The sequence below is a fragment of the Vombatus ursinus genome, unplaced genomic scaffold, assembly GCF_900497805.2.
Source record: "Vombatus ursinus unplaced genomic scaffold, bare-nosed wombat genome assembly UNPS02014774.1, whole genome shotgun sequence".
Lineage (NCBI taxonomy): Eukaryota > Metazoa > Chordata > Mammalia > Diprotodontia > Vombatidae > Vombatus > Vombatus ursinus.
Window position 1 is genome coordinate 17,736,287 of NW_020954552.1, and position 13,106 is coordinate 17,749,392.

Below are 13,106 nucleotides of genomic sequence, written 5' to 3' on the forward strand. Positions count from 1 at the left end.
CACACACACACACACACACACACACACACACACACACACACACACACTAGTACTCCCTTCAGACATTCTAACCTCCTAAGTCCTCATGCCTTTCCCATGACTTTCACCCCACCTTAGCCACACACAAAGGTGGTCATACACTTGATCTTGTCATCAACCACTAATGTACCACACCTCCAGGTTCAAGAACTCTGAAATTCCCTTATCTGATCACCATCTATTGGCTTTCCATCTCTCCCTCTGCCTCCCTATACCAAACCTTGCTCTTCATCCACACCATAACCTCTAATCCCTTGACCCTGCAGTTCTCTACCAGGCTATCTCCCCTCTTTTCCCTATCTTGACCCCTTCTTGAACCAGTTCAACTCTACACTATCCTTGGCTTTCCTAGCTCCAAAACCAGGTTCCCCTTTCCATCAAATTTAATTCTTGACAACTGATAAGTACAACAAACATCACTTTTCAGTCTTCATGTTTCATAATTTACACATTTCTAAATCAATCAAAAGCTGAAATTGTGTGCAAGGTTATATGATTATTTCCAAATCCTGTGACTTTTAGCTTTATCAATAACTTAAAGCTTACTTATTTTTCCTCACCAAGGAAAAAGGACTTGCACTACCTACCCCATAGGGTTACAAGGAAGGCATTTTGTAAACTGTTAAGTGCCATAGAGAAAAAAAAATTTGGGAGGGGGGATAAAACAAATTGTATTGATGCACTCAAGCTATACCTTGGGTTTGCTATACCAGGATATTTTTCCTCTTGCTAATTCTTCCACTATTTTTTTTTTTTACTAAAGATGACTTAACTATTAGAACAATAGCAAATGAATGCAAATATATATACATATATATATATATATGTTACTCAGAGCCTAGTCTACTGAATTTTGACTAATGAGCATTTAGTCAAAATTCTTTTGTGGACTTTCAGTAACAAGAACAGCCAAAATTGCTAAAGACGGGATTCCTACTCAGAGATGAGCTCTACTCAACGAATCATACAATAAGAGTCTTACATTTGGATAGCACCCTGAACACTATCTGGTTCAACCCATACATGACAAGTACTCTTCCAACAGTAGTTGGTCATTTAAACTTCAGGACCTCTGAGGTCTCTTTAATTTCTGGGATTCTGGAATTCTATAATTCCAGATTTAATCCGACTTCTTAAATGCCAACTAAATTTCAGGGCTCTTTCAAAAAATATATATGTTATCATTAAATTATGTTTCACAAACAAAAATTACATTTAGATAAAAATAATGAACAAATTAAAATTATATTTAATAAACATGAAATAACAAATAAAGAACATAAGATGAACCTCACATTATCAACATGATATTTTAAGAAGAGAAATCTTAATTTTAAAAGACAGTGCCAAAGTATCAGAGATCTAGGGTTGTAAGGTACCTTAGATGTCAACTAAGTCAATCCCTTCATTTTATAGATAGGAAAATGAGGCTGAGAGGTTAAATGAAAGCTATTATTCTACTCCTTCAGAGTCAAACACAATACAGTATTGTAACAGAGAATGAAGCCCTGACAATTTTTATTACCCAGCTGGAAGAATTGAAGAAAGGAAACATCGTGAAGGGGTTAAGCAAAACATATTGTTGTTGAAAACATCATTTCAACTTGGTTTTCATTGCCACTATCCAAATTATTATTTCTTCCTGATAGTTTCCCTTTAATAATCTTATAAGCTTTTAAATAGCATATAATTTTTTTTTAAATGTGTTCATTACTATGAACATGAAAGAACCAGGAGAGAATCTGTTAGGAATTTGTGACATGACTTCATGATTCTCAAAGTCTCACTTGCAGCTGTGTCCTTCAATAGCCCTATTGTTGGGTTTTTTCCACGGATGGTTTTGTCAGCTAGACAACTATGAGTGAGACATCATATGCTGTAGCCTTATTATAACAGAGTACGACTGAAATCGACATACTTAGTGTTCTATTAGAATTACCCAGACCCCTAAAATTGAACAATGTTTTACTGATATATAATTACCATCATCCTTAAGATATTTCCAGTTTAGCCATTTGGTTGGTTTTTTACAAATTTTATTAATTTGTGTCAATCTCAGGGTCTGCTCATTTCTTCTCATTAATTGTTGCTCAAATGCAATCCTGAATGCATCTGCCATTATATAAGCTTCTTCTTTACTCTTCTTTAACATTTCTAACTGTAACAGAAAGAAAAGTTTTAGTAAGTATCCTGCACGAAGGTTGATTTGGGCTTACTTGCTGGTAGTAATTAGTATAGGACTTAGAAATATTTGCCAAACTAGAAAGGGGTGATGGGGTGGAAATAACATGTTCTTTCTACACTTTTTTTTTTACTTTTTTTCTAGAATAGAAGCACATTTTACTAAGGGAAAGGTTCAAACACTTATTTGTGGTTTCCTTGGCATATTTTTTGCTTACTGCTTTTCTCTGCTACTTTTTAGAGACTCTACTACATACTTTAATTGCTTAATGAGTCACTAGATGTGACCTCTCAGCATGGCCTGAAATTCCATTATAACCTTAGAATACAGTATACAGAAGCAAGAGCTCAAAAATTTCAGCATCTGAGCTTTCAGGGTTTACAACCCCTATACCATTTTGACTATAGTTACTACTGAAAATCAGCAAAATAATTTTAGCTAAAAGCTCATTAGTCAAAGTTCAAGAGACTAGATTCTGAAAATGTGTACATTTCTAACAGTTTAAAAATAAATCTTTTTTGTTTTTAATAGAAGGATTAGTAAGAGGAAACTTTGATAAACATTATCCTGAAAGAGAAGCTGTGTCTTAGTAGAAATAAGAAACAAAAACGTATGCAGGGGGAATGAGAAAGAGTTGAGGATGGAGACATATGTAACCCAGAGTCAAAGTCCCTGTCTCTGGCCCAAGAGAGATAGGGCTCCCAGAAAGTGAAGTGTTTGATTAATAAGAAAAGGAGATTTTTCTTCCCATTCTATCCCCAACCTGCATGCTGAACCCTCTGAAGCTGTGGACACTCCTGCAAAAAATTAAGTCAGATCCATTTGGAAGAGACCTGATTTAATTTTCTGTATGAGCGTCTATGACCTCAGCAGGTAGATTAGGAGAGAAGGAACTGGTGGGGGGGGGGGGCGAGGAAGAATTGAAGACTCACTGGACTCACAGCGGTAAATATTACAAAATAAAAAGTTACTATAAAATAAATAGTGATAAAATGTTGGCCCCAGTGTTATGCATTTTTGTTTAACTTTTAGCTCTTCAGCAAAACCAGGGAATTTGTTGTTGTTTAGTAGTTCAGTCATGTCCGACTCTTCACGACCCCATGGACCACAGCATACCAGGTCCCTCTATCTTCCAGCATCTTTTGAAGTCTTTCCAAGTTCATGTTCATTGTTTCCGTGACACTATCTATCTCATCCTCTGTCATCTCCTTTTCCTTCTGCCTTCAAGCTTTCTCATCCTCAGAGTCTTTTCCGATAAGTCCTGAGTATTTAAGCTTCAGCTTAAACCAGGGAATAGTTTGAGACAAATCAAAACAAATGGACAAATACAGGATTTAATCAGTAACAGGGGGGAAGGGGAAGTATAAGAATGCCAGGAACTGTGCTAAGCCCTTTTTACAAATATCACCTCATTCGATCCTCACAACAACAGCGAGATGTAAGTGCTGTTATTATCCCCATTTTACAAATGAGAAAACTAAGGCAAACAAAGGTTAAGTGGTTTGTCCAAGGTTACACAACTAGTAAGTATCTTGAGGCTGGATTTGAATTTGGGCCTTCCGGACCCCAAGCAGAATGTTGAATAGTAAACTGATTATTGAAATAATATGATCTATCTTCCCTGGGGGCTAAGAAGGAAATAAGAATTTATTAAGCACCTACTATGTGCCAGGCACTGTGCTAAGTGCTTATGAATATTATCTCATTTGATCCCTCACAACAACCCTGTGAGGTAGGTGCTATTATTAGTCTCATTTTACAGCTGAGGAAACTGAGGCGGCAGTGGTTAAGTGACTCCCCTAGGGTAACACAGTTAGGAAGGGTTTGATAGCCAATGACAGGTTCATGATAAATGTTGTGACTGTTGTAGTGAAGTCAGATTTCTAGCACAGCTTTGATCTAAAAAAATGTAGATGGTCAGGGATTATTTCCAAGTTATTTGAAGGCTTGTGAGATAACTTGATTAATAAGTACAATTTTAGCCCTGTGGAACACTTTGTGCTATGATAGATCATTAATTTTATCTGTGCGTGTATTCCTTCTACCAATGGAGATGAAAAACTCTCCATACCATCTCTTCCTGTTTAATTCTTGTCCATATCCTCCCATAAAGCCTCCACTGAGGCTCTAGTCAATAAGTTAAAGGCCTTCCTCTTACTCTGTTAGGACTGAGGGGATTCTCAGGCCGTCCATTGTCTCTTATTCTTGCCATATTAACAGCCCACATATGTTGGTCACAAATATCTTTTATAATGTCATTTTACCTCATGTATCTAGTTAGTAATATTAACAGGCATTTAAATATAAGTTTGCAAAGGGATTTATTTGCTTATCTCATTTGAGCTGCAAATGAGAGATTATGCAGATTTTACAGATGAGAAAATCAAGGTTCAGAGAGGTTGAGTGAGTTGTCCATAGTCACACAACTAGTTGCTTCCCCACCCCTCCACAAAAAAATGTGCTTGGAGTCAGGCAACCCGGGAGTTTTTATCCCACCTCTGACATATATAGTAAGTACCTAAACATAAGGAAGTCACTTTATGTTTCAGAGGCAGCTAGGTGGTGCCTTAGTGCAGAGAGCTCAGGACTTGGATTCAGAAAGAACTGAGTTCAAATGCATCAAGCTATTTACTAGCTGTGTGGCCACACAGCTACTCATTTAACCTGTTTGCCTTAGTTTCCCCATCTGTAAAATGAAGATAACAATAGCATACATCTCAGGGTTGTTGTGAGGATCAAAAGTTAACAAATGTAAAGTACTTTGCAAAATCTTAAAAGCACTATTATAACTGCTAGGTATTATTATTGTACCAAAAGCACCATTATAAATGTCAGCTATTATTATTATATGACAAGTACCATTATAAATGCTAGGTATTATTATTATATTAAATGCATCATTATAAGTGCTAAGTTGTCTCATCTATAAAATGAGAATAATACCTGTAAGTGCCTATTTCAAAGGGTTGTTGTGAAGAATCACATGAAATAACATAGGGCAAGCCCTTTGTAAACCATAAAAAACCATATGTGTGTTAGTCATAATTTTTATTATCGCTATTGTACATCGTAAGTGCTAGAACACTGTAGCCTGCTCCTGCCCACTATGTGTCATCCCACGGCCCTTTGGGTTGTTTCTAATTTTAATTCTTTTGAGATCTTGGTGTTGTCTGACTCACAGCCAGTAGCATCACTGGGAAAGTTGTATTTGGTATTAACAAGATAGCCATTCCTAGCAGCCAGTACCAAATGCTTCACAATTATTATCCCATTTGATCCTTAGAACAAACCTTGGAGGTAGGTAGTGTTATTATTCCCATTTCACAGATAAGTATACTAAAGTAAACAGAGGTGAAGTGACTTACTCACCATCACATAGCTAGTAAGCGTTTGAGGTCAGATTTGAACTCAGGTCTTTCTGACTCCAGGACTGGTACTCTATCCACATATTTTATATATATATGTGTATATATATAAAATTATTATATGTGATATATATAATATGCATCATGTAATATATATCGTGTGTGTGTATGTATATATATATATATATATATATATATAGATGTAAAACAATATTATATACACACATCTACTTCCATATCCCTACCGGCTGGCTTAATATCTGTATTCAGCAGATTTCTGAACAAAGTTATCTAGCAAGTTCATCTTTATAACATCCATTCAATACATAGCTCTAAAATGTGTCTTCTTCTATAGAAAATAACTTATCCAAGGTCTTTGTTGTCGTTCAGTCGTTTTAGTCATGTTTGACTCTTTGTGACCTCATTTGGGGCTTTCTCGGCAAAGATAGTGGAGTAGTTTGCCATTTCCTTCTCCAGTTCGTTTTACAGATGAGGAAACTGAGGCAAACAGGGTTAAATGACTTACCCAAGGTCACACGGCTACTAAGTGTCTGTGGCAGGATTTGAATTCAGATCTTTCCTGACTTCAGATCTGGTGCTATATCTACTGTGCTACCTAGCTGCCTCAGTGAAATTACAGAATCAGGTTGTTTGCTTTTTTTTATAATGCTAATGAAACAACCAATTTGTAAGTCAGTTATACTGCTGAAAACCAAGTAAATCTCACCAGTTAACATTCGTCACCACGAAATAATCATTATAAATGTGACTTTTCCTTTAATTCCACTGTTTCAAAAATGGAGAAATAAAGCATAGCAACAGTTATGGCCATTTGGCCAAACTAAGCTTTACCTCTTGCTTCAGCTGAAGCAGCTGTTTTCTAGCAGTCACAGCCGTCCTAGCACAGGAACAGGGTTGTCCTCCGGGATGGTGACAGATGCAAGCACCAAGCACTGCCAGCTGTGAATTCAAAAGCAACCCGTCACTAAATGTCAGACGCAGCGCATCTTTTGCAATCATATTTAAAGATACTGGAAAGGAAGTGACACAAATTGTGTATACACAAGGCAGGGAGAGTTAGCAATAGGGAAGAAAATCTTATTCACTTGGAACATAAAATCTATCTTCTCTCTTTTCAGTATCAACGTCTTCGAATAGTGACATCAACTTCCTGTCCTCATACGTCTTCAGAACGAAGGCAGTCTAATTATGTTTTCAATTTTTTTATTTTCTACCTATTAATTTCTACTTTGTACAATAAACTTAGTTGCCATATTAGTTTTTCTCTGCTACTCAAACTATATCCGTTCTGCCTCAACTACTATCTGGCATGTGTACTAAGTGACTACCAGCTAATTTTGAATATTTACCTGTGCAAAACATAACTGATTACAAAATTACAACCACATAATACATTTTAAATATGAATAGAAAAGATTTTTTATATTAGTCACTGTGTTGAAATTATCCATGTCCTTTCTATCAAGAGATAATTAAGAGATAACTGTACTTCATTTTTTCTCATCAGATCCCCACCAACAATTTTGTAGGACCCTAGGGACTTTATCTAGTTACCCACTGAAGAGCCCCACCTCTACAAAGATTATTAAGACATCACATCTTCTCTTAGATCACTAGTTTCTTTCACTTTTCTTATTGCTATTTTTTCAACCATTCAAATCATGCCATCGTTCTCTTATAAGTTCTACATGTTCCTCATATATTGAGGATGGCATAATAGAGAATTATTATATGGTTATACATATTATTTATGTGTGTGTCTATATGTATACGTACATAGACACACACATATATTGTTGTTGTTTGTCCTTCATTTTTGAAGAGGACCAATGACATCATAGGGTGTGTGAAACATGTAAACAGACACACCCCAATAACTGTCTCAAGACAAACATATATGCATTTTATACATGCATATATGTGTGTGTTGTATGTATGTATATGTGTGTGGAGAGAGACAGAGAGAAAGAGAGAGAGAGAGAGACAAAGGGACAGAGAGAAAGAGAGATTACATAGATTAGATAGACAGACAGACAGATATCTCAAAATCCCATTATCCTTTTAGCTTTTTTAACACCACAAAACACACTCAACTTTTTTGTTAAGAATTCACAGTATATGTGGAAATATGTTTAATATGATTGTACATGTATAACCTATATCAGATTGCTTGTCCTCTTGGGGAGGGGGGAAGGAAAGGAAGGAAGAAGAAAAAAATTTGGAACTCAAAATCTTATAAAAGTGAATGCTGAAAAATATCTCTACATGTAATTGAAAAAAAAATACTATTAAGTGGAAAAACAAAAAAAAACCAGTTTTTAAAGAAAAGAACTCACATTATATTATATATAGTAATAACTTTTGTCCTGGAATTTGCGGGTAGGCCTGACACTTCAAATCGTGGTGCTGTAACAACCATAAGAAGGCTGCAATACAGCAACAGAATCATTGAAGCAGGAAATGTTTGCCCAACATAAACAAGGTTGCTCTCTCACCCCAGGTATGAAGAGACTAAATAAAGTCAAGTCAAGAAGCATGTATTAAGTGCTTAATATGTGCCAGAAACTGTATTAAGTGCTGGGGATACAAAGAAAGGCAAAAACAGTCTCTGTTTTCAAAGGAGCTCACAATCTAACTGAGGATACAACATGCAAACAACTATGGGCAAGTGAGATAAAAATAGGTGATATGAGAGGCCAGAGACTGCCACTGCACTTTATTTATTTTAATGTTTATTTAACAATTTATTTTTCCCCAATTACTTGTAAAAACAATTAACATTTTTTTAAATTTTGAATTCCAAATTCCCTCCCTCCTTTCTCCCCTTTCCCCTTATTGAGAAGACAAGGAATTTGATATAGGTTATACATGTTCAGTCATGCAAAACCTATTTCCATGTTAGCCACTGCACTTTAAATCTAAAGGAAATAAAAGGAAAAGAGGAATAGTTTTTCCTCTCTCTCCCCCATATCCCATGCTGTCCAAAATTCTTACACACTTACTTCCAGACCTGTAACTTCTGTGGAGCCACCTTTAAGACACATGCTTTCCTGAACAAGCTTCTGCTGTTTTATATCAAGCATTGCAACAAACTCCAGGCACTGCTGATTCAAAGCTAGGGAAGAGAACAAGTAAAACAAATGAAATTACCATACTGAGACTATACCACAAGCCATGCTCATTTCTTCACATGCTAAGGCATTATTCAAGTCAACAAACCTTCAACGAATAATTACTGTATTGTTGTTCTTGCTATGAAAGATTGAAAAAAAAAAAGTTCATCAAAACAAAATCTCAGGTTGTCCACCAGGAATTTGCAGTCTAGTTGTAGAAATGAGCAAGCCACACCAAGCTAAAATAGAATTTTAAGTACTAGAGGAGAGGAAAAAAGAATCCTATGAGATGAAGAAAAGGAAGAGAGAACTTCTGGCCAGAAGAATCATGTGTGGTTGTGATTCGTCCTTTGTTCTCGAAGATGATCATGACATCAGGGAGATGATGACATAATTTGCAATTGACTTTGATTTGAGTGAAGGAGGGCTGTGCCAGGTCACCAGCCTCACTTTCTCCTCCATAGCCATCTGGGTCCAGTGACCAGATATAGATCAGGATGACTGGAGATGGCCCAGGATGCAATGGGAGACTCTGGACCTTTAGAGCTAAGGTCTTTTCAGGTTCTCACTTTGAGTGAGGCAATCCTGGGCCATCTCCAGTTGTCCTGATGAATATCAGGCCACTAGACCCAGATGGCTCTGGAGGAGAAAGTGAGGCTGGTGACCTGGCACAGCCCTCCCTCACTGAAATCAAAGTCAATTGCAAGTCATGTCATCATCTCCCTGATGTCACAGTCCTCTTCGAGAATGAAGGACAAACCACAACCTGTGAGTAGTCCGAGGTGTCTGAATGAGGACCCAGCTGGAAGATTAATGTAGTAGGTGACATTGGTGTCATATATTGAATACCAAGAAGGACTATGACAAGTAGAAATCATGGGAGAGTGGAATCTCAGACAAGAGAAGAAGGTGAACCAAGGCACAGAGGCAAAAAAGCACAGGTCATGCTAAGGGGATGGTGAATAGTCCAGTCCAACTAGAGCGTAACATGCAAAAGGAGAACAATGGGACAAGAGTTTGGAAACTTGGTTTTGGGTCAGAGAATGGAAGGACAACCTTACATACTATGGACTTGATTCTAATAGGTAATAGGGAGCCTTTAATGGTTTTTTTGAGCCAGAAAGTGACATGAGTGTTCTAGAGCCATTATTCTGGCCGCAGAATGTGGGATGGACTATGGGGAAGGAGACCACATGGGAGGCAAAAGCAATGAAAGGCAAACATAGCAATAGCCCAGATCAAGGACGAGGGGCTAGGACAGTGACAGTGGGAATGGAAGGTGGTGAGATGGTCGTGAGTAACACGGTTGACAAAATGGGGGTGCTTTGGAGGTTGACAGGATGTGGAAGACAATTGAATTTGGCATGATACAGAAAACCAACCTCACTACTAAGTATTGCAGTAGGGATTAAATGAGAGAAGAGATGTGAAAGGGTCTTATAAAGCATAGAGCACTAAACAAACGTAACATTACCATTGCTATTAACCATGTGGATTCATCCTAACTACACAACTGTAGAATTGACTTGCTTATGGAAATTATCCTAATTTTCAGGTAAAAACTCTCAAAACACACAGAATTTTATTGTTTTTTGTTTTTGTTTTTTTAGTGAGGCAATCGGGGTTAAGTGACTTGCCCAAGGTCACACAGCTAGTACGTGTCAAGTGTTTGGTCTGAGGCCAGATTTGAACTCAGGTCCTCCTGACTTCAGGACCAGTGCTCTATCCACTGCGCCACCTCGCTGCCCCTAAAACACACAGAATTTTAAATGACTGAGGGCAACTTTACCAGAGAATTTGACAATTGTGTGATACTTATTCAATGACAGAATCTTAAGATACATAGTACAGGCAAAAAATTGTCTACCTAGCCAGTCTTGTTTATACTTTTCTATTGATCACATTTTTTTTTTTTATTTTTAGGCAATTGAGGTTAAGTGCCTTGCCCAGGATCACACAGCCAGTAAGTGTCAAGTGTTTGGTCTGAGGCCGGATTTGAACTCAGGTCTTAATGACTTCAGGGCCGGTGCTCTATCCACTGCGCTACCTAGCTGCTCCTTTATCACATTTTTTTATAAACCCCATAGATGAAACTGGAAATTTCCCTCCTGGGTAGCAGAAGACTTAAAGAAAGTAGTTTATTTTTCAAGGTAAAAGCTTCTGTATTGAAAATGGATCCCTATAAGTACTTTAACTCAAGATTTTCTCCACCTCACTCCAAACTATAACTTAGACACTACCTGTGAGGACAGAGCTCACCTTGAGGCACTTAGGAATAATTTAGTTGTGTGATTTATAAATAGAAGAGAATGTTAATGTTTAAAACTACTCGGGGGGGGGGCAACTAGGTGGTGTAGTGGATAATGCACTGGCCCTGGAGTCAGGAGGACCTGAGTTCAAATCCAGCCTCAGACCAGACACTTTACACTTACTAGCTGTGTTGACCCTGGGCAAGTCACTTAACCCCAATTGCCTTAAAAAAAAAAAAAAAAAAAAAAGCTACTCTGAAATATTTCCTTTCTCAATACCTTCTCATGATCTTCCCTTGATGTAGATCAGAGATACCTAACCTTTTTTGTGGCATGGACTCCTTTGGTATTCTGGTGAAGCCTACGGACTCGTAAGAATAATGGTTTTAAATGCAGAAAATAAGATACATGAATTTAAAGGGGAAACCATTTATACTGAAATAAGAATGTCATTCTTCCCATCCAAGTTTACAGACCCTCTAAGATCTATCCATGGACTGCATAGGACTCCATGGACCCAATGTTAAGAACTTGTGACTAAGATGCTTTTCTTTCTTCTTTCAATCTAGTAATTTATAAGGACTTAACAAATCTAACTGTATATGGATACAACCTTATTTTCTCTTTTGATCCTTTACTGATAGCAGTGCCTCCTGAATGGGATTCATGATCACCCAAAGGATGGCTTAGCTATCCATGCAAGAAAAAATAAAGTTTAAAAACAAAAAACAAAAAACACCATGCAGGGATGCAGAATGCCTACTACTGTCCAGGCTATGAAACAGACACTGAGAGAGGTCATACATCAGGGCATGTGTCTCAGATAGATTCTGCAAATGTACAATAAGTAGGGTTCAGAATTGAGCAGGAAGAAGAAAGCAGGTTGGATTTCCTTTGGGAAAGTGCCAAGTTCTAATTCTTCTTATGAAACAAAGGCCTATTTTTTAACTCCAATATTATTCTCTAATACTATTCTGGTGATGTTTATTCTTGAAAATCAATGGAAGACCACAATCTCCAAAAACTGAAATTAAGGATCACCCAAAGTGCAAAATAGAGAGGAGCACGGTGGACATGAGCAGGCTAAAATGCAGTACCAACAGGCAATTACAAATTAGAAAAGAAGAAACGGTAAAGAGTGTCATCAAAGAAATGTATGGGTGGAAAATAATAAGGGCCAGTCATTTGGTAAGAACCAGGAATAAACACTGGATGGTCTGTGGGCTCCACTGCTGTCCTCATAATGTCAAGAGAAATTGAGGAAATATCCCCAGCACATCAGGTGCCTCTGCTGCAAATTTATGGTAGAGAGGATATGGAGAATTATACAGGAATTGATAGAGTAATAGCAATGTTGTTTTAAGGACAACTTTGAGCCAAAAAGCCATTTTGACTATTGTAAATAACCAAATTAACTACAAAGGACATATGAAGGAAGATTCTATCTGTATTCTGAGAAAGAACTAATAAATGGTTTTATATAAATATAACATATTTGTGTCTAATGGTAGCCATCTCTAGGGTGGGGGGAGGGGAGAAGGGGAGAAAAAAGGGAAAAAAGGGAAAAAAGAAATTTACACGATCACTATTATATATTTAAAAGGAATAGCAAGTTGTAGATAATAAATGTACAGCTTCATTTGCAATCATTTTTTATTATACTATGTTATGAAAATGCATGTTTTATTCTATAAATTCCATAAATATAAAATTACAATATTCCATAAATTAAAAACAAAATAAATTTTTAAAAATTTTAAGCCAAAAAAAAAAAAAGAATCATACAGGAAGAACAGGAATAGAAGGGCTGCAACCCGCATCACATGGAATAAGATCACAGATCCAGTTGAGCATTTTAAATAGACAAAACCTCTACATTTTCTATGAATTTCTGCCTAGAAATGCCTGCTTATCTATCTAGCTATCTATTTATCCATATCTGTTCTATCTGCAGTTTCTGTCTATGACTGTAATGTCAAATTCAAATAAGAACAGATCCCTGCAGGCCACATTTTGACTTAGAAAACCACAAATTAACATTATCTATGTTGTACTGTATTTTTATTTATTTTATTAAACATATCCCAATTTAGATTTTAGTCTGATTCTGGCCATACTAGGGAGTTTTGCAGGCTGC

The 13,106-nt window shown here is 36.9% G+C and overlaps 1 protein-coding gene across 3 annotated transcripts in view; it reads right to left on the reverse strand.

Annotated features, from left to right (window-relative positions):
- The window catches only part of CCDC125 (coiled-coil domain containing 125), a 52,835-nt gene that overhangs the window by 6,872 nt on the left and 32,857 nt on the right, over window positions 1–13,106 (reverse strand). For all 3 annotated transcript variants that reach the window (XM_027864143.1, XM_027864141.1, XM_027864142.1), the window contains 3 exons: window positions 8,610–8,722; window positions 6,439–6,546; window positions 2,023–2,197 (listed from right to left, as the gene is read on the reverse strand). In XM_027864143.1, coding sequence (XP_027719944.1) covers window positions 2,023–2,197; window positions 6,439–6,546; window positions 8,610–8,722 — 396 coding nt within the window. The remainder of the gene's footprint in view (window positions 1–2,022; window positions 2,198–6,438; window positions 6,547–8,609; window positions 8,723–13,106) is intronic.